This window comes from Rhamphochromis longiceps, unplaced genomic scaffold, assembly GCF_057381845.1.
Source record: "Rhamphochromis longiceps isolate RC_006_pf unplaced genomic scaffold, R_longiceps_female_GT1.1 unmapped_scaffold_4, whole genome shotgun sequence".
Lineage (NCBI taxonomy): Eukaryota > Metazoa > Chordata > Actinopteri > Cichliformes > Cichlidae > Rhamphochromis > Rhamphochromis longiceps.
In genome coordinates, this window is record NW_028187224.1 from 1,371,759 (window position 1) to 1,393,024 (window position 21,266).

At 41.1% G+C, this 21,266-nt stretch overlaps 2 protein-coding genes and 1 long non-coding RNA gene across 3 annotated transcripts in view; all 3 read left to right on the top strand.

Moving 5' to 3' along the window:
* The window catches only part of LOC146640628 (uncharacterized), an 89,516-nt gene extending 80,420 nt beyond the window's left edge, over window positions 1-9,096 (top strand). Inside the window, exons 9-10 of the mRNA XM_085400072.1 lie at window positions 8,567-8,683; window positions 8,974-9,096. Coding sequence (XP_085256198.1) covers window positions 8,567-8,622 — 56 coding nt within the window. The 3' untranslated portion in view covers window positions 8,623-8,683; window positions 8,974-9,096. The remainder of the gene's footprint in view (window positions 1-8,566; window positions 8,684-8,973) is intronic.
* On the top strand, window positions 227-5,844 carry LOC146640633 (uncharacterized). The gene is made up of 4 exons (XM_085400013.1): window positions 227-301; window positions 826-866; window positions 3,948-4,544; window positions 4,870-5,844. Exons 3-4 carry the CDS (start codon window positions 4,413-4,415, stop codon window positions 5,554-5,556), a joined length of 819 nt encoding a protein of 272 aa, XP_085256139.1. The 5' UTR covers window positions 227-301; window positions 826-866; window positions 3,948-4,412; the 3' UTR covers window positions 5,557-5,844.
* Window positions 9,097-9,238: 142 nt separating the features above from the next.
* Window positions 9,239-10,947, top strand: LOC146640634 (uncharacterized). The gene is made up of 3 exons (XR_014909988.1): window positions 9,239-9,556; window positions 9,646-9,739; window positions 10,082-10,947. It is a non-coding gene; the product is annotated as an uncharacterized LOC146640634 (long non-coding RNA).
* Window positions 10,948-21,266: the final 10,319 nt, after the last annotated feature.

Sequence of the window (21,266 nt, forward strand, 5' to 3'; positions counted from 1 at the left end):
TCCACATTGCTGGCGTTGCATCTTTCAATGCCAGCAATGGCAGGTATCAGTGCTCAAAGCTTTTGTGTTTGTTTCCAACAAGTTGCCCACCTCGGGAAACAACAATGTGTTCTTTTACTTGTCAGATGAACATATGAGACACTTTGACTCTTCAGTGCAGTGTGGAGCCTAACAAAGATCTGTTTTGTGTCCCAGCTGATCAGCAGGAGGAGGAGAGTCTGACGGAGCAGCAGAGGAACATTTTCAGCTACTTGGACTCAGCTCAGCCACTACAGAGGAAACAATGAGCTCAACACAGAAGGTGACAGACAGAGCAGGACCATATGACCAAAGATATTTATCACCATATACATTTGAACATTTGCCATAACGATGTAGCTGACGATAGAATTGACAGCAGACAAAATACTTTACAGCTGCACAACTTTATTAAAAAGCCATCAATGTATTTTCACTGAAACAAGCAGCTGTTGTTTATGTGCATTAAAGTTATATAAAAATGTAACAGTGCAAATGCAAATTCCTCGCTGACAGTTTAACCAAAAGGCGTTTCCAGTGGAAACTGGCCGACACATCCTGAGCATAACCATGTATAATATCCACTAAACTTCAGAAGAGGTTATACAGTCGTGGCCAAAAGGTTTGAGAATTGCATAAATATTGGAACCTGGAGAAGTTGCTGCTTAAGTTTTTATAATAGCATTTTGCCTGCACTCCAGAATGTTATGAGGAGTGATCAGATGAACTGCATCGTCCTTCTTTGCCATGAAAACGAACTTAATCCCCAAAAAGCCTTACCACTGCATTTCATTGCTGTCATCAAAGGACCTGCTGAGACCATTTCAGTGATCGTCTTCTTAACTCAGGTGAGAATGTTGGCGAGCACGAGGCTGGAGATCATCATGGCTCCCGATTCAGGTTCTGCAGCTTTAAAGTCCTCAAGGGCCGCGTACTCAAAGACCGCTAAGGCCGAAGTGCGAGGCTCGTAGGCTCGTGAAATGGGACGTCTAGCCTCCGTCGTGCTGCCCAGGTTGCCTAGCAACCATGATACTAACAGCTGGAAACGTTTCATACAGCTTTGTTTGACAGAAATGAAGGAGAACATATTTAGTTCATTTGTTTCTACATGAGCTCTGTGTGATTTGATGAGTATCTGAGGCTGAGACCACAGGACTGTGAAACATGATTGTTGGGCTTCATTTCTGTGCTGAACAGTCGTTTAAGATTAGCTGTAAATAACAATTAGCTGATGTTGTTCATGAGACTAAAGTCATCTCACTGTGGCAATGTAAATATAATATGGCCAATATTATAGTTATTATATTAATCACTTCACTCACAGACAAGTATCTGTGACAGTGTGTATACAGATGTATCATATATAAGAGACAAATATTGTTCATTTAATATGTTGGTACTAAATGTGGCTGAATGCTTACATATATGTGTAAAAAGCAAATGTACGAGCTGTGATAACTGTGTCTGATAGAATGAAGAGTCGACTGATATATGAAATATTCCTTTATTGGGTGAGAAAATCAGACCATGTCATAACTGCTTTAAGTCACACAGAATAGATATCAGAGCCTTAAACAGGCTGACTTCTGCTAAATGGGTCAAACTGGGCAGAAAGTCTACAAACACATAACATCCTTATAGAATATGATGTAACACTATAGATCAACTTAGCTCAGAATATATAAAGCATATAAACAGTTACAGCAATATGATGCAACAAACACAGCAGCTACTGATCCAAAACACTCAAAGCTTCATAGAACTGAAACCAACATTTATTTTAGCTCCATTCTGCTGCTGATACAGACTTTAGGTTTCTGAACATTAAACTTGTTGCTGCCTTTCATAGTGTGTAACTTGAAGGCCCTGAGTACTTTCTCCCACACTGAAAACACTGGGATGATCACATTATTTGAACATTACCTAATAAGACTGATTCAGCACAGACAGTTATGTTAAACTTTCCTAGCAGTCCTTCACAAACAGGGAACAGTCTGTCTATTCTCTCCATCTGTCAGCTGCTGCTGGCTCTTCCTCCTCCTCTTCCTCACACACTGCTGAGTTTGTCCTGGTGGATCATCAGGGCTGCAAAGCCTCACAGATGATGTGCAGCAGTGGCTCCCTCAGTCTGTCCTCACTCTGGACACTTGCAGTCGTCACACATGGAAATCAAATGTGTGATAAGCTGCAGGATTCAAACACAAGTGTAACTTATAAACACATGTTCATACTTTTATTCCACAATCAGAGAGAAAGAAACAGAGAGAGAGTGCAGGACAGACAGACAGGTGACAGTCTCAGGTGTACACACTGCTACAAAACAGCACCAGAGAAGCAGGATTTAGTGTTTGTGTTATTACGAGTGTAAACAAGAAGAGTTCCAGATGGTGCAGTGGACACATGTGTGACTGCTGTGATTAAAGCATCTTTCTTTCAGCTTAACGAGTGAACCGTCAGCTCGTTCAAACACACGTTAAAGTGCGTTTGGCTCGACACCACCGAACAGAGGCAGCAATATAACACAGCTAACATTAACAGTGCAGTGAATCCTGCTTGTGCCGTGATGTTCAGGACTGCAAACCGAGCAGCATCACTGACTTTCAGCTTGTTGTGTTTGTGGATATATGACTGACTTTAATTATCCACAAAATCATCACATTCTCTGTCAGATGAAGGTCGACTATTGAACGGCGTATATTTTAAAGGCTTTAAAACCAAGTTAACGCTGAAAGTACAAACATCACTAATGTCACATAACTCTGCCGACAAGGCATAGCTATGGCTATGAAATGCTCTTTGTGTATCACTTCTTCATTATGAAAGATGTCATTAATGCACTAGTAATGTCTCATCTGGAGTATTGTTCAATCATTTGGTCAGCAGCTAATAAGACAGATCTTAACAGACTTCAGTTAGTCCAGAATAAGGCATCCAGATTAGTGTGAAGATGTTCATACTATACTAATATTGATCAAATGCATAATAACCTTTCTTGGCTTCCTGTACAGGCTAAAATATTCTATGGCTTACTTGTAGTTCTAAAGAAAGCAATTCTGTTAAACACACCACATTTATTCTGCTCAGCTGCAGTATCCAGATGAAATACATCATCATATTACACAGTTTTCAACAAGCTGCAACTTAGTAAATGCTCGAGTTAAAAGTAACGTTTTGTAAAACTGTTACATTTAGAGCAACTTTTAAGTGGAATAAGTTGCCTTAAAAAATTAGAGAATTATTCAAAACTTCAATGAACACTTAAAAGCCGATTTACAGAGCTTTTAGTTGTTGTAAATATTGTAAGACATGATTTGTTTTTGAAATTTGTGTAATGTGCCTCAATGTTATTGATATTATTATTATTATTATTGATTGCTTATATTTGAACAATTGTGAAACCTCACTGTGGATGTAAGAGTGAAATTATGTGGATATCTTGAATCCACTTCATTGTGTAATATTTTATGTGAGTATTTGACGGAAGACGAGCAACATCTGTTGTGGAAGCTAACGGGGTTCCTTTAGAATAAACAAACATAGGATTTATTATCACTGAATAATTCTGTATAAATTTATACAAATTATAGAAATATGTAATAGGAAACAACAAAATAATCTAAATTATAAAAGTGTGTGTGTGTGTGTGTGTGTGTGTGTGTGTGTGTGTGTGTGTGTGTGTGTGTGTGTGTGTGTGTGTGTGTGTGTGTGTGTGCATGATTTTAGTGTTTGAACAGTCATGAATTATCTTTAACAGCAGGTTGGATGTAATGTGTTAGAACTACCAGCAGGTGGGGATAAGAGACCTTTAAGGTGTTTGGTGCCACGCTCCACCTTCAGGTTTAAAACTAGTGTTAATGGAGTTTGAAGGTTGAGTTTGTTCCACGACTGCATTTCACTCACTGCCTCTGTTTGTATCTCTGTCACTGCAGGACCAACATGGAGCCAGAAGTCAGCGCTCTCAGGAGGCCGACAAACCTCACAGAAGAAAGGGAGAGAAAAAACACACCTGTGACGAGTGTGGGAAGGGTTTTACTGTGAGGGCTAAACTAAAACAGCATCAGGTCATCCACACTGGAGAGAGACCGTTCAGCTGTGACTTGTGTGGAAAGTCTTTTTCCTTGAAGGGTTCCCTAAAAACACACCAACTCATCCACAGTGGAGTTAAAGCGTACAGCTGTGATCAGTGTGGCAGAGCTTTTACTCACAGTAGCCACTTACAGAGGCATCTAGTTACCCACTCTGGAATTAAGGCATACAGCTGTGACATCTGTGGAAAAACTTTCAGCCTGAGAGAGAGCCGAAATACACACCTACGCATTCACAACAGACATGATGTGTACTGCTGTGAACAGTGTGGCAAAGAGTTTATAACTCACACAGACTTACAACGACACATGTTTACCCACACTGAGGAGAGACCTTATCAATGTGACCTGTGTGAGAAGACTTTTAAATCTCCACGTCACCTGAGACGACACCAACAGATCCACACCAGAAAGAGACTCTACAAGTGCAGCTACTGTGAGGTATGTATTTATATTGTTATCTTGTCATTTTAGCCTGACTGTTTGGAACAACTCTGCTCATTAAACTGTGTTAGCATGTTAGCAATTCTACTGCATGGAAAAGCAGCTCTGAGTGATTATTCAGATTTTCCTTTCAGTTATGATTTTAGTATTACTGTAGTATTATGGTGGTAGTATTGTAGTTATTGCAGCCCAGTAAACTGAGTGTGTTAACTGAAACAGTCAAATGTAGTTGGACGTCTGCAGAGATGCTCTTTATTTCAGGCGACGTTCAGGATACAAATGTTGAAGGACTGACTTACACTGTCTTTGTGTCTTTGTTTAGAAGCAGAGCGACACAGATGGATCCAGTTCTCAACCCTGTCATCACTGTGGTGGTGGGAAAGACTTTCATTGTGACCTCTGTGGAAAAACTTTCAGTCGGCAAGCTGCCCTTAAAACACATCAACGTAGACACACTGGAGACAAACTGAAATACTGCAAAGAATGTGGGAGAAGCTTCACCACATCACATCACTTAAAACGACATGAACTGATTCACAGTGGGGTTAAAAAGCACCTCTGTGATCAGTGTGGGTCATCCTTCACCACTGCATGGAAGCTTAAATCACACAAACGAGTCCACACAGGAGAGAAACCACACAAGTGCAGACACTGTGACAGAAGCTTCTCACAGTCACATAGTCGTAACCTTCATGAACGTACACACATGGAAGGAAACTACAGCTGTGACCAGTGTGACAAGAGCTTCAGGAATCTCAGATCATACTCTGCACACAAACGATCCCACGTTACTAATAAACTGTTTCACTGTTACCAATGTGCCCAAACATTCACCTCATTGTCTGCTCTGTGCAAACATCAGCGCGATCACTCAGGGCTGAAATCACTCCCATCACTGGATCACAGTGAATCTGAAGACACAGAAAGATCCTCTGGTTTCTGTGTCAGACTCAAAAAGCTTGAGATCAGGCTCCACAGAGTTCAGATAGAATCTCCTGTAAAAATCTGATGAGGCAGCTGTGAATCAAACTCTTCCCCTAGTTCCATTTTAAGCTTTCAAAACTGTCCTACTGTAGTGTTCATGTCAAGTGGTTAGCTTTCTTTTCATCAGTTGGTTGAAAAGTTTCAACATTATAAAGTTTATTATTATAAAGTTTTTGTTTTAATGTATTTTGATCCACATAAATGTTTTCTTGTTCAGGTTCTTTATGTTATTGAATCTTGCAAATGTTAAATAAAAAATTCAAATGTAAAATATCTTCACTGATGGTACAAATAAACTGTCCTTTCAGCTTTAGCTCCTAATTTATTCATTATTTATGGATGTAGCACAGCAGCCGTCTCTTGATTAACACATGGAGGGCTCGGGATCTGATGGTGTCGTCTCCCTAATTTGCCCACTCAGTAAATCTCACTCATGGCCAAGAAATTGAAATAAACCTTGTTTCCCTGCTGGATAGTGATCCACTGTAACTCTGCTCCTCCTTCCTGTTTAGGATTTCTGTGGCTGAAGTAAAATTCCCTCCATCCATCACTTATCCCAGCTAACCCAAAGTGAAATAAAGTTTTGCTCGTCTTAAAAAAGCATTACAATAATGGGCATTACCAATGCAAACTGAATGATACAGAAGATGAAAGAAGAGACTTTGATCAGTTAATAAAGCTCATGATCTGGATTCATTGTGGCTGCTACACAGATACTTCTGGGTCACTTCTCTCAGTTAGGAACCTTCCTCACCAAACTGACTGTTGGACCACACCCCTGGTTTCATGAGAAATTGTTTCAGCCATGATTTCTCTTCCTGTATTTCAGAGTAAAGACTGAAGTGACAAATGGAAGCATGTTTAAAAAACACAATGTGAGAGAGACGTTGAGGTCCTTAGAAGTTACCCTGGGTTTTTCTGTCACCCTGCTAGATGTTACACACCTTGTTATTGGACTGATTTCTACTGCTGGACTACTCCTGTGGAGAGTAACAATACTCTTACTAATTAGCTCCCTTCCACAGCTTTGGGGATATTTATTTTTGTGTTTGCAGCGCTGTGAGCCAGAACAGCGAGAGAAAAATCTGCAACAGCGACGAGCCGAATGCTTATGTGAATCGCAGCAGCTGCACATGTGCTACGCTGAATTAGAGGATATCTTTGCTCTGGATTTCTATTTCTACTTTTTCATTTCTATATGATTCTTCTTGCATCTAAACAAAGATGATTCAATTTGCTAAATGTTGATGGCTCTTCGTGCTCAGGTGTAAATGAGACGTAATATTTGCTCTTGGTTTGGTTCTCCTGTACAGAACCTTGCAGTACAACAGAAACCTAAAAACATTATTTGTAGTTGTTATTCTTAGTTGTTCTGCTGCCTAAATACCACAGGGTCTGATTATGAAGTTATTGAGCTGCACATACGTTACGACCTGCTTAAGTTCGAGGTCACAGCGTCTGTAGAGCAGCTGGAACATAATGAAGTCTACAAGGTTAAAGTTTTCTCTTCAGTTATTGTTCTTTCTGCTGCTTGGTTTGATGGATCTGAGAGCTTTTGTTTTTATTATTGTTATTATAATTATCATTAATATTTTACTCTCTAGAAGCTTTAAAATAGTGTTTGTGTTTGAAAAAATTGATTTAAGAATTGAACAGAAACATCTGTCCTTCTGAAAATCGCCCAAAGGCACGGAGACAAAGTCAAAGGATGCAACCTGTAACTTTCTCTTCCTTCATGTCAGGACCATCATCCATGATTTATATAAAATGCATATAGCAACAGTAGCACTTTAGTTTGGACTTTATGATTTCTGTAACTGGAAAATATTATTTTGTTTAAAGACAGAAGTGACCGCATAGTTGCAACATCAAAGGGAAATATTAATTAATTAGCATCAAGTATATTTGTTGCTTAAGCGTTTGCACTATAACTTAAGTAGGATTATAACTTTTAAGGAAGGAAAGATTTCAGATATTTAGTTCACTGTTTCAGTTATTTTATATGAAATTAAAACATTTACGTTGGTCAAATATGATGCTCTAAATCAAATAAAAGTTTGAAAATAAATGATGTATTTTTAAATGCTGCAACAAATGTTCACAAAAAGTAACTATAATTAAAACCAGTTAAACAAAATCAAATGTTTGAATCATGCTTAACCAAATGCCAGGCTGGAGAGCTGAACCTAAAGTATACGTAGAAAGATTTCAACATGTGAGCAGTTTTTAATGTTTTTATCACATATAAATGTCACAGCAGTGGGTCCTGGCCCAATGCTTTGTGTTTTTGGTTTTCTTTGACTCTTGTTTTTCTTGGTTTTTGTTCTTCTTATTTATCAGGCTCTCAGTAATCTTAGTTCTCCCTCCCTCAGTGTTCATTTCAGCCTGTGTTTAGTTTCTGTTCCCGTGTCCCACGTTTCATCGTTTCATGTCGAGTCAGCCCTGTCTCTCTGTTTCCTGTGTCTCCCCAGTCAGCCCCGCCTCCCTCGGGCACTCATGTGTGATACAGAGTAATAAACCTGACTACATTTGCTACACTCTCTTTATTACCTGTTACTTTAAAATTCATACACTAATTATGTCTGCCCATCTCTCTAATGTGAAGGTCAAAGGTCAACATCCCAGTGACATAAGAATAATCCCAAAGGGGCAAAGGCAGCGGTTAATTTAGCACATTTAGCATTAAGGGTACAGCAAGGATATACTTTTACTTATTGTGGCAGGGGTGTGGTCTCTGGCCTGCTGCAGTGGAGGCTGGTGGCGGGACGTTGGACGGCACAGGTGAGGGTGATGGAGCTCATGACTCTCCCCTTTATAGTGACGGAGGAGACTGGCGTGGGGGAAGCGTGTAGTGGAGGAAGCCGAGGAGAGAGCTGGTTTCTGGCTACAAAGACGGCGTCAAACCAGAAAAGATTGCTCGTGGTCAAATAATGTGTCAATCACCTGTGAATCAAACTGTGTGTGGCTCAGTTCATGTCACAGTGTTGTTTAGTATATCTTCACTTGTCTCACTCTCCTTCTGTTCTGTCCATCAGGACGATCCTCAGCGCTTACACAGATCCTCCATCGATGTTTTGGATCCAATCAGTGATCAGTTCTACGAGGAGGCCTGGATGTTCACCAGCGCTCGCTACACCTCCATCTACCAGAAGGTGAGTGTACTCCTTTGTACTCAGATTAACATTTTACTTCTTAAAATACATTTTCATATATGAGCTTTCTATTATTTCATGGGCCATTTAATCAATATTAAAATTACAAGCATATCAACAAAGGTGAAGCTGGTTTTTTCCACTTGCTGTCACACAGTCATGGAGGAATACAATAAATACATAATCAGTCATAGATCCTGAACAATGACATTAAAAGAAAGTCTGTGGCTCTAAAAACTAAACAGTATAAAGACATGCTCCAAGCTGCTGTTTCTCTCCTACTCCTCCAGGTTTTCCACTGTCGGCCATCCAGCGATGCTGGAGGGCTACCTGGCCAATGCTGGCCTCCACAAAGAGGTCCCGGCTCGGAGGAGCTGAAGAAGATCCTTGCCTTCCTCGTCAGTTTCCTCTTCAGTTCCTATCCCAACAAAACCTTCTTGCACCTATTAGCTCCAAAGAGGCTATGGTGCCCCTGGAGGTCTGGACCTGAGGCCTGTGCTCATCACGTGGATAGAAAACACTCTGACACCATTCTGGAGGTCTGATGGGACTCTGACCAAAACACAGATGAAATAAAACTTGTGGCTGGAGCTTTTAAAATGACTTTTTCACCTCATAGATTAATGCTCATGATTGCATGTTAGCCAGACAGCATCTCCCCAAGGTGAAACTCTCAGGAGACATTTACTCTTAAACTGTAATCTGGTTGAGACTACTTGAGGAGATCTTAGTAGCGAGTATGTGGATTTAGTCTCTTCACCAACAGCAGACAGACCCATGCCAAGAAAGCAGACATGTTCTCAAAGAAAGCCGAGAGCAGAGATTGGAAAAAGCTAAAAAGAAAAAGCTGCAGCTTCAGACGACTATCTGCCTGTAAGGCTGAAAAAGTCCAGTTACACTCTATTTTGGAAAAGCTCCCAGTTTTTGTAACCTGGACTTTTATTTCCCCTCTTCTGCTACAGATGTTGACTGTGACCTCAGAGGCCAACTGGACCACACAGCTGCAGCAGGAGTGAGGGAGAGGAGTCTTCATCCAGCTTCAAAGAAAACATCCAGGTAAAGTGACGTGGATCAGCGGATAAAGCCGTCTCCACTTTCAAAGGAGATCCTCTGAGAGAGAGACTCTCTGAGCCATTTTAGCCTCAAATTATAGGACTTTATAGTACAGCAACACTTTTAAAGGACAAAAATAACATAAACTGTGACTGTAACACAAACAAAGTATTGCATGTGTTTTTAAAAGTGTTCCTCCGATGGGCAGGATATCACTATTAGACTGTCCCACCAGCCAACTTCAACAAGAGAGCACAGCAGCATTCAGTGATCAGCACAGATGTTCCTCTAACACTCAGCATCTGATCCCTGTTGGTCTGTGTGCTTCTGCTTTTGCTCAGTTAGAAACCCTGCAGCAACCCGACCCAAAACTGTGTCTTCTTGTTGGCCTCAACGTTGAAGTGTCAAACGTCCAACATCTGGAAAGGAAACCACGCCAGTGTACTGTGATGTTTCACCAACATGTGGCAGACGCTGGTCCTGCCTTTCATGCTGACATCAGCAGAGAGCCCCGCCTACCTCAAAGCCTCCCCTGTCATGTATTGATCAGGATGATTATGAAGATGAGCGAGTGCAAATAAGACTGTAAAAGTCCACGAGCAGAATGTTTGGATGCTTTCTAATGATTCATGAATATCATGAGAGTGTTTGTGTGTTTTGTCTTTTCTTTGCTGACGTTTGTTACTAACAAAGACAATTTACGCTCTGTGTGTGTTTTCATCCTTACCAGCCGCACTCTAACTGCAATGAAGGAAACAAACTGTAGAAATGGTCGACTCAGTGACTTCATAAAATATTGAAGTGGTTCAGGTAGAGCCAGTTTTTAAATGACCATGAACACTGAGCGTATTGTATCTGTACAGCATGTTTTTCTATTAGACAGATTTGTAACAGAGGCCTTGCTCTCAGTAAGTTTGAAATCCTTTTCTGATTTCTTTTGTAATCTCTGATCTTTGTGTATCCTGCTCAGTTTGCATGCTGCCTGTAGGAGTTTCTGTCTTTGTATTTGAAGAGAATTCATTGAATATACTCAGCTGCTTCCCTTTGGTGCCTCACACATCACTGAAGTTTTTCAGTGTCCAGTTATTTGTTTTTAATAGCTGTTTGAATTCTCTGTATGTTTGACCCTGTAGACTGTTTAATGGACTGCTCGTCTTCCTGTTTGTAACCACTGCCTGTTTAGGACTAAAGATTTGGATTTTTGACTTTAACACAGCCTCTGCGTGTCGTCCCTTTGTGTCCTCGTCCTCTGTGAATGTGTCACAGATGTTTCCATGATAATAACACAGCTTTCCCACAGTGGCTTGCAGCAGCATTTATTCACAGCACATTTGAGAAAGGTTCAGATTAACTCGATGAGTTTATATTCAGAATGATTCTGACAGTGGGCCACTGTGAATTGTGATCTTTCATCAGGTCAATGTTTAAGTTCAGTATTTCAAAGCAGGAGCTATGAACAGTCATCATGTTGGCATTAGAATTATTATTATTAATCATTATTAATAATGTCGTTACTCATGTATAACTTTGATTAGTATACATGAATTTTATCAATAGTAAAAATAATGAATAATTCATGTATAACTTTTATTGTGTTTTGGAAATTAATTATATTTAAATAGAGATGTTGACCCTGTCTCTACAGTAGCATCAGTGTAACATACATTATTGGTCCAAGCTGTCATAAATGGGGAGCCTGATCCTTTATTATGAAAACATGACGAGTATTTTTCTTGTCAGTTGGGAAGAAGTTGGTCTTTTTTTCCTTCTTTTTGCTCAGTTTGTCTTTTCTTTGATAATTGAAACTCTGATCAAACCTACTCATGTTCACAGCATGTAAAAGCAGCTGACAGTCCGTGGCATTGTTGTTTGTAGAGGTGCAGTGTAGTGGGAGCATAAATCAAAAGAAAACAGTAACATTTATGTAATAAAACATCTGAATGAAAATGAACAGGCCCTTTATGAACTTCAAAGGGATCTGAAAACAACACTTTTTAAAAGAGTATCTTGGGGTGTAGGTGGTCAAAATAGAAAACTGAGCTGAGACTCTAAGTTCAATCCATCCATTGGTTTTTACTTAGGAGGAAGAAATGTCAGGCTGGTGCAGGCTGGTTAGGTGCATGTGGTTATCTTTACCTAAATGAGTTCACTTTGTGGCTGCCAGGTTGGGCAGAAGTACCTGTCCCCTGTTAGGCTTAGCAAGGTTCTCCAGGAGTTTCTCCATGGGTAGAGCTTCTAGCTCCTCCAGCACATCTGTGGCCGTGCAGGCTGCCACTTTCTTGGTTGCTCTTTTTACCCCACTGGTTGTGAGTGTCTAAATACCCCCACTAGCTCGCTTTGGCTGCAGTTAACTTGGGAGGAAGGGGTGGGTGTCCCATGACTAGATGAAAAACAATTATCTGGGACACATAAATATAATAACACATGCATATATCTCTATCAGTTTTTCTTTCTCTCAGAAACTAAATTGCAAATGTGTTCCAGTTATACTGTTACTGTGTGACAAAGTGGATGAGCTGCAATGGTCTCCATTTGTCCCATATGTGTTTACTTCTTCTTCTTCTTTTGCATATTAAACACATTATTGTGTTACACACAATACATTCTTAGTTAGCGTATTGTCTGTCTTGTCTTAATGTTGGTTTAAAATGGAGCACTGTAACAAAAAATAATTTCCCCCAGGGATCAATAAAGTATTCTGATTCTGATTCTGATTCTGATACATACAAAACTCATCCATCTCCTCCTCCTCCTCCTCTGTCTCTAACAGAGCAGCAGTGTATGTGGACTGTCCTGCTGGCACTCTGTCCTTCTACAGAGTCTCCTCTGACACTCTGATCCACCTCCACACCTTCAACACCACATTCACTCAAACTCTTTATCCTGGGTTTATGTTCTGGTCTCCTGGTTCCTCAGTGTCCCTGTGCTGAGTGGAGTGTAAAGAGTGTCTCCTGTTACAGAAACACTCTGACTGTTGAACAGATAGTTCAGTCTGTACATGTCTGTCTCTTTCACTCACAAACACGTTTTCAGATTCATGGATTCAATCAGTTGATGTTTGAAACTCTTCTAAATGATTCCTTGTAAACTTCTTCAGTCACAAACAAACAGGAAGTGATGTCACATGTGTTCCTGTCCACACAGCAGAATGAGTCTTGCTGACAGTGATGTACAAACAGAGTGAGCATTTCTGAGGCCCAAAATAAACTGAGTAGTTCACTGAATGAACAATGGACTGTGAGCTCAGTTCCTTCATCATTAGTATGGATTATATATGTATATGTATTATATTAGTATCATATATATCAGGTGCTGCTGCTTTCAGTCATTGTGCAAATGTGCTGTTTGTAAGCTTGTAAAGCTGCAGTCAGCTGAGACTGAAGAAGTCACCTGATCAGTGAGCAAACGTTTCTGAAAACGTCCAGATGAACAGAATCAACCTTTTGGGATCAGCCAGCAATGCAGCATCATTGTTGTTCAGCTTCAGAGGTTTGCAGGAATGAACTGATGACCAGAAACAGCTGCAAAGTCCAAGAAAATACCAGCTGGAGTTCAGCTGCATTTGAAGAAGTCAAAGAAAAGTAAGGATGGCAAAGGGCGACGTTTTCTTCCAAAGAGCTGCAAACATGGTCGACGCCTCATTAGAAGAATCATCTGGACATTTGTGAGGAACTCTAACCAAGAAAGCAACGTCACACAGATCCAACAGACAGTTTCCATGACTGCAAGTGTTGAGTGGAAAAATGCTACATTGCATTATTGCATCCTCTCACCACAGGAGGCGCTGTTGGCACCACTGATTGCTGATCAGCTGTTCTCTGATGATCTGATTGATACTGTGAATAACGGGACTCACTGAACTCTGTGACACAGTGAAGATTACAGAGTTTAACTTCACCCTTTAAGACTGACCACAGAACCAAGTCCGCCAGAGCTTTTGTTATATTTTTACATGCTGTGGAGCCATTTGTGGGAGCATTTCAAGTTGCTATACATCAATACAACTGTTATAGCCCTAATTTTAATAATATGTATGCATTAAGTCCATAGTAACTACATAAACTGCAAAAAAAACCTCTGCTCATCCATCTCTGTGTGTATCAGGATACATTTGGTTCATAATACACAGAAAAATCAGAGTTATTACCTGTAATAAATGTGAAAGATTCCTGCAGTGATAACCAGGCAGGACTGAAACACATCCAAGCTGTCACCACGGTAACAGCACCGCCCATCCACAGGTGAGGGGAGGAGCAAAAAGAGGGACTTTGACCATTTTATACTAAAAACACTCAACTAATGTTTCTAATATGAAACAAATAAGCCCACATTAATGTGAGCGTTTATTAAATAATAATAATGATGATTTCCTCCTGATCTCATTTCCACAGCAGAGAAAACTGTGGTGTATATTGAGGTGGAGGGTGTGGTCTGTGGCTCAGGTGTAGAGTGAGGGTGGGGTGCACCACAGCAGCATGCTGGGACTGCTGAGGGTGGAGGAGGGAGTGATGATGACATCAGAGCTGCAGCACAGAGACCAGTGAACACACAGTCTGTTCATCTTTGCATAGATACAATATACAGCACAATATTGAATGACAGACACGCTGTGGGAGCTTCCACAGATACACTGACGTCAGCATCCAGAGTCCTCCTGCTGCTCCCCCCTCAGAGCCCCGTGATCAGCACCAACACATTCAGTTAGATGACAGAGTCCAGCTGCAGCTAGAATCAGCTCCCCTCTGTGAACAACAGCACAGCGTCAGTGTTTCACACTCAGTGAAAGGAGGAAACAGCAGAAGAACACCATGTGTGCTACGTTTCCCAGGACACACTACAAACTGCACAAATACAGAGCAGCACGTGGAAGGACCTGGAGCTGCATTTACAGAGCTGCAGACAGCGTGATGTCCTGTATGGACAGGTGGAAGGAACCAAGTCCTCAGCTGGAACACTCGTGTTTGTCCACAGACAGGAAACACAGCAGGAAACTTCCTCACAGAAGTGCAGCTCATGGATAACACACTTCCTGTCAGTCAGAATGAGGCTGCAGCCAAACACAGAAAGGTGTTTTTGTCCAGATGAGCCCAGAGAAGAAACACGAGTGTTCACAGACATCAGAAGCTCAGAGAGGTGAAACATGAGGTTGGAGTCCTCGTCAGCATCCAGAAGAGCTGCTGTGAAACCCTGAGTACTCATGACAGACTCTGATGGCACAAACACATCATGATTCAAACAGAAAGACAAACATGGAGCTCCTGATCCTCCTGCATGAGAACAAGCTGACATGAGCGCTGTGTCTGAGAGTGTCTCCCTGTCACAGTGACAATAACACAGCTGCTGCTCACAGTCATTAAACTGACCTGAGGTCAGCTGTGCTCCTTACATATGAACCATGTGACCTCACATCAGTGCTGTGGATGACTGTAGTCATAGAAGAGTAGAGCTGTAGCAGGTGGTGTGAGGAGGAGGTGGTGTATTCTAGTTAACGCAGTACTGAAACACTCCAGCAGAGGGCGCTGTTAAGTCCTTATTGTAACACAGTTACTGTGTGCAGTTAGACTTCATACATAATCTGCACTTATTTCCATCAGACATGCTGTCAGTAAATGATTGGTTTCTATTGATTCTACTTCCTGTTGACTCGTTTGATGACAGTGAAACAATCACAGCTGATTGTGTGATGATGTAAACTGTCACTGTTACATTCAGTGTGTGTGACATAATGTTAGTGCAGGCTGATAACAGCCTGGTTCTGTTAGAAACACATGAACGTGTCCATAGATCAGTGTGTGTTTAACATGAGAGCTTCAGCCCTGCTGATGTGTTAAATAAAGACATGCAGGAAAACTGATGAGACTCTGAAATAACTCTTTATATTTATAATGTAACTCTGCATCAAAAGAACAACAAAGGATCCCAGACAGGTTTCTGTGAACAAAGACCATTCTGATGTTTCTGTGTTTCTAACACTTTGACATTATTAGTAAACAGACTGCAGTGAGCAGCATTTATAAAGAGCTTCTATATAAAGATATGACAGCTGTTTGACAAGTTTATCACTCTGTGTTTGGACCTGATCAGTCCAGCTGTTTACTTGAAACATGTTCATTTACCTGTTCTGTTATATTCATGTTCTTGTCTCTGTTGAAAACACATTTTAATGTCCCTCAGATTTTTCTCCCAGATGAATAAATATAAAAATGACACAAACTGACTGCAGCTACTTTTTGTCCTTTCTGTCAAAAACCTTCATGTGACTCATGAGAGACACGTTTCAGCTGTTTGTGACAGATCAGAGGCCAACAAGTCATTTATAACACTTTCCATCATTGTTTAAAGTTCTCAGTGTTTCTGTGTTGCTGCGTATAGGATCTCCCAGCATCATCACTGTGCTGTCCAATCATTGTGTGCGAGGTTACCCTTATAGTGCGATGTGTGTTTGCACAAAGAGAAGCATGTGTGTCAAATATAAATAAGCACAGAACAGAAACAGCTGCTCGTTTCTTCTGTTTAGAGTCAAGTTAGTGTTTTGTGTCTTTGTTTGAGGCCTGATGTCGAGCAGAGGTGTGTGTAACTGCACTGGTCTGTTATATGTGTGAAGTGTGTGCTTCTCTTCAGCATCATCTTTGTCACTGCTGATTCCTTTGTGTCATCATGTGTTGAGAAGAGAGAACAGTTATAACGGAGGAGCAAAAGGAAGCCCTGAAATCTGCATCAACAAGGAAGTGTTGGCTCACCAGTGATCCCAGCAGAGCCACTGGTTTGGCTCCAGTTGTTACAGATTCAATGATGTTGCTGCTACAGATACATGTCAGCATCTTTATTGAATTTTATATGAAGCAGAAATGGTGTCATTAGGAGAAGAAGAGGAGAACAAGTCCGGCGAGGAGGCAGCAGCTCTTAAAGATGAAACAGCAGCTCAGCCCTGAGCTCAGAGAGCTGCACATGAAAAAGCTCCTCAAGCAGATCCTGTCAGAGGTTTGTCATCAACAGGAGGAACTGTTCACATCATAGGATGAAGATGCTGTCAGCTGGATGAAGAAGGTTATTTAATGCAAACGTTCACACTGAAGTCAAACTGTTGTCGTGTTGAACAGATTCATGTACTGATCGTCTCCAGAATGTTAGAAGAGCTTCAATGAATCATTAGAAACAACTTACAGCTGCACAGCTGTGTCAAACACATCTGTGTGTCATTGTGGGATTGTTGTGTTTCTACATGTGACACACGTCTAAAACATGCACACAATCTGAACACAAACAGGGACTCATGTGTTCCCACAGCCAGATGCTGAGAGCCATTTCCTTGTAGTCCTGTGTCTACATACATGAACCATTAGATGTTATTGGAATGATTGTCAGCTCTGATAGTTTCATGTGTGTTTAGCTGGACGCTGTTTGATCCTCGACATGTTTAAAGGTGTCCAGTCCTGAGACACTGGGGCTGGAAACAGCTGTGATGTCATTGGACTGTCACACAGACAGAAGTGCATGAAGTGAGCAGCCGAGGAGCCGCTGATGTTTTGGATTCAACAGCATTTGAAAGGTCGACACAGACACATTTGCACACAGAAAGCTGAATCTGTCATATGCCACAGTGAACTCACTGTTCAGTGTTTTTCAGGAAGCTTCTTAACTGCCTCTGCTGCCAAACAAGCAGCTGATGTCCTTGAGAAGAAGCTGAAGAAGTCTTCAACAACAAATACAGGAAGTGGACTTTCAAATACTAGATTCACTTTAGACTCACAGAGAAATGACTCAACCAGCTGTGTTTGACTATATGAAAGGTCAGTGTGTGTCTGCACACAGACTGTTGTGTTGGACTGTTATTCAGTTGTCTGCTGAATGTTTTCAAATGTCTGCATCTCAGCTGTGATGAGGCTGGGGGTCATGGGAGGCCACCGTAGCAGCCTCTTCAACATCATGACATCATCATAAATGCTGCTGGACTGTCTGATGGGCTGACGGTGAAAAAGCCGTCGGGAAGGAAACAGAAGACATTTCAGAGGCTGCAGCAGATTTCTTTGATTCGGGGCCTTTTTCAGCTTTATTGGACAGAGCAGTGAAGATAAGTGACAGCAAAGCAGAGAGAAAGGGGGCGTGGCCCGGGTCAAAGCCAGGCCAGCTGCTCTCCACCTCGTGGTCACCTGCTCATCCTAGTGAGCTCCACCAGCAGCCCTTTCACACACTTTACACTGTCAAACACTGTGTGTGGACCTCAGCTAACAACAGGCTACATTTAAGTCTGGACTACATGCTTTTATATTGTTTTTATTCCATCAGCAGCTCAACATCATGAGCAGCTTTGACATAAAGACATCAAACTCAAGCTGACTTTAAACTACTTTTAATACAGGGGCTCAAAAACAACAACATCTTTATTATATATCAGGACAGAAAGTCATTTCATCTCAAAGGGAAACAGCTTTATTTGGAATAACCAGCACTATCAACTGGTTTGGGATCTCCACCAGTTTCATGTCTTTGCAGCTTCTCCAACAAAGTTCCTGTAAAATCAGCATGTTTGTCTTTATTGGTTTGATAGTGATTGATTATTCAGTCCCAATCTGCTGTCATCTAAAGAACAAAATGATGTTTCTATGAGTCACAAAGCTCCAGATGTTGTCGGCTTCACAAAGAAAACAAAGAACTTAAACACAAAGTGTTTGGAGCCAAAATGTTCCCAAGCTGCTCTTTTTGAAATGGCAGAGGTACAGTGGTGTCTAACAGCACACTGTGGAAGGCAAACATGTTATTGTTGGATGAAACTTCATGAATCCTTTGTAGATTTGAGCTGTTGGAGCCTTTCTTTTCTCTTCAGGTGTACAGATGCTGAGGAGGCAGGTGAAGCAGGTGGAGCTGTTGTGATGCTGGCAGAGGGTGTGTCTTAGTAACTCTGTGAGGCAGAACTGGATCCAACATTGTGGATGTGTTGATGTTGGAGCCATTAAGAGTCTCTGGCCACACTGTAGGATTTCCCTTTGATCCACTGTGGGGGCATTTTGGAGTCTGTCAGTGAAACTCTTCATGTTTGTGTTTGACTCCAGTTTATAGAAACAGAGAAATGTGTCATGCTTTTGTTCGGCCTCCACAAATACACACATTTGTTCATTGGTTGGACTTTTTGGAAGGAGACACATTGAAAACCATGTTAATAAGATCTTGTTGTTTCCTGTGGATCCGACACAGAGAGTGGACTTCAGACAGAAAGCGTGGAAGAGATTTTAGAGGCCGTGTGTGGCAACAGGAAGTTTCTGTGTGTTTGCTGATCTTACATGTGGAAAACAACACGTGATGTTTGTGAAGTTCTACAATGATCATTGTTCTCACAGCATTTTGAGTGGGAACAGTTCAAACTGGGAGTAGTGGGAGTTATTTACTGATTGAAACAAGCTGAATGTTTCTGTGACGATGAAGATCAGCAGCTCAGCTGATCAATGAACTGACATCTATCAGTCGTTTCATGAGATGAAGTCATCAGCAGACATTTGTTCTGACTGTGTGATGAATGTCAGAACGTCAGGGCTCTGCTTTAGTCACTGCTTGATGATCATTGGCTCATTGTTGAATCCAGGGCCCAGCCTGACCTCTGACCTTTGCTGCAGGTCTTCTGTGTTATCTCCACTTTCATGTCTGATCTTCTGCTGTATCGTCCAAAATAAACATCTGGATCATTTCCAACACTTCAGCAGATCTTTAGTTTGGGCAGTGCAGCACAGAATAACACATATTGTACTATACTGCCCACTTCCTGATCTTATTGGATCTGTGTGTGAGGTTGGTGAAGGAAACACATGTTTACTGAGTGAGTCGCTGCCATTAGGAACTAGTTTTTATATCACAGCCTGGAAATCACACAGGACCATTTCTGCAAGTGAAAAGTCGTCATTGGAGGAAAATCATTGTGTAGTTTGTGCGACTGAAGAATTGTCCCAACTACATGTGCTGCTGACCCTTGACCTTTTCTTTAGGTGCACAGAGGAGTCTGTGGGAACATCCAGAACTGAGGCATCTTGTGTACAAACGTGTTCAGACCAGATGTCAAATGATGTCAGATGTCATCCGTGAATGGATGCAACTGTGGATCGTTCCAATAAAATGAGGCAGTTTTGTAAGTACAAGCCCACTACAACCCATCATCAACATTTTAAATTACATTATACATCTTCACTGATATAAAGCACCACTATTTTAACCTGATTCACTTTTTCCACCCTAACAGTTCATTCCTCAAATCAAACAAGATATTTGACCCTAAAAAAATGCATCAACAAATAATTTTGTAATAAAATATTTATTCTTCAACTTTTACAAGTGAAATCAAACAAGTGTGTTTAAGAGTGAAACCAGAGTGGAAGCTGCTCATATAGAGTCCAACCCAGGCTAAAGTAAGCTGAGTAGAGCAGCACCATCAAAGTGTCGGCTCTCTGAACACGGTGCAAGATCGCCATCTGCAGGACAAAACTAGTTTTTCTCGCCCTCCTCGTCAACATCAAGATGATGTCATCGTACAGCAACTGATTCCCTGTCTGTCTGGAACAAAGCATTTACATTAAAAAAGACATTTACAGAAAATACAAACACCAACAACACATCTCATCATCACATGATATTTTATTATTTATTATATTATATATTTTTATTGTACCATCAACATCAACAAATACCAGCATATTTTCTTTGAGATTGAGTAGAGTGGACCTTTCCCTTGGTTCGCTTCCTGCTCGCAGCATCAGCTGACCTCTGACTTCCTGGTTAAGGTCTCTCAGCGTTGACTGGAATATCAAATCGGACTCACACCATGTTCTTGTAATGTGGTCATGTCTGTCAGCTGTTTGAAGAGCATCTCTGGCCTAAACACAATAGGAAGAACAACAACACGGCAAAAAAAAAAACAACACATTTCCATATTAGATGAAGGGCACCGTAACTGGAAATGGTAACATTCATCTGATGCTGCTTTGGATTTATCTTCTGTTTTAGATCAACTTTGATCACTTCGAGCCATCTTAAGTCCGTTTGTTCTAACTTCTCACTAACATCTCGTATGATTTCAGATCCCTGCTGTTCCCCAGCTGCCCTGTAGGTTTGTGCTTTGACCTCCAGAGGGCGACAAATCAGCACAGACAGAGAGCTCCATTCAAACTTTGCTGCCATCAGGAATAATTCTTCAAATATAATCATCAGTGTTTGAGCAGTTATGATATCAGGGACAATCTAGACATGTGTGACAATACTGAACATGTCACATGACACACCTCAAACATCATGTGATCCACTCTCAGTCTGCACTTTCATTCATGACTTCAACAGGTTGAAATGAGCTTTGAAGAAACATTCAGTGAAATAAATCTTTCATGGATTCATGTGAGCAGCAGATGAACTTTACAAAGAATCAGTGGATTTATCTTCTGTTTTAGATCAACTTTGATCACTTCGAGCCATCTTAAGTCCGTTTGTTCTTCTCACTCACTAACGTCTCGTATGATTTCAGATCCCTGCTGTTCCCCAGCTGCCCTGTAGGTGG

Coding starts and splice junctions, on each gene's coding strand:
- LOC146640633 (XM_085400013.1), top strand. CDS start 4,413: ATGTTTACCCACACTGAGGAGAGACCTTATCAATGTGACCTGTGTGAG. Junction 4,545..4,869: donor ACAAGTGCAGCTACTGTGAG/GTATGTATTTAT, acceptor GTCTTTGTTTAG/AAGCAGAGCGACACAGATGG.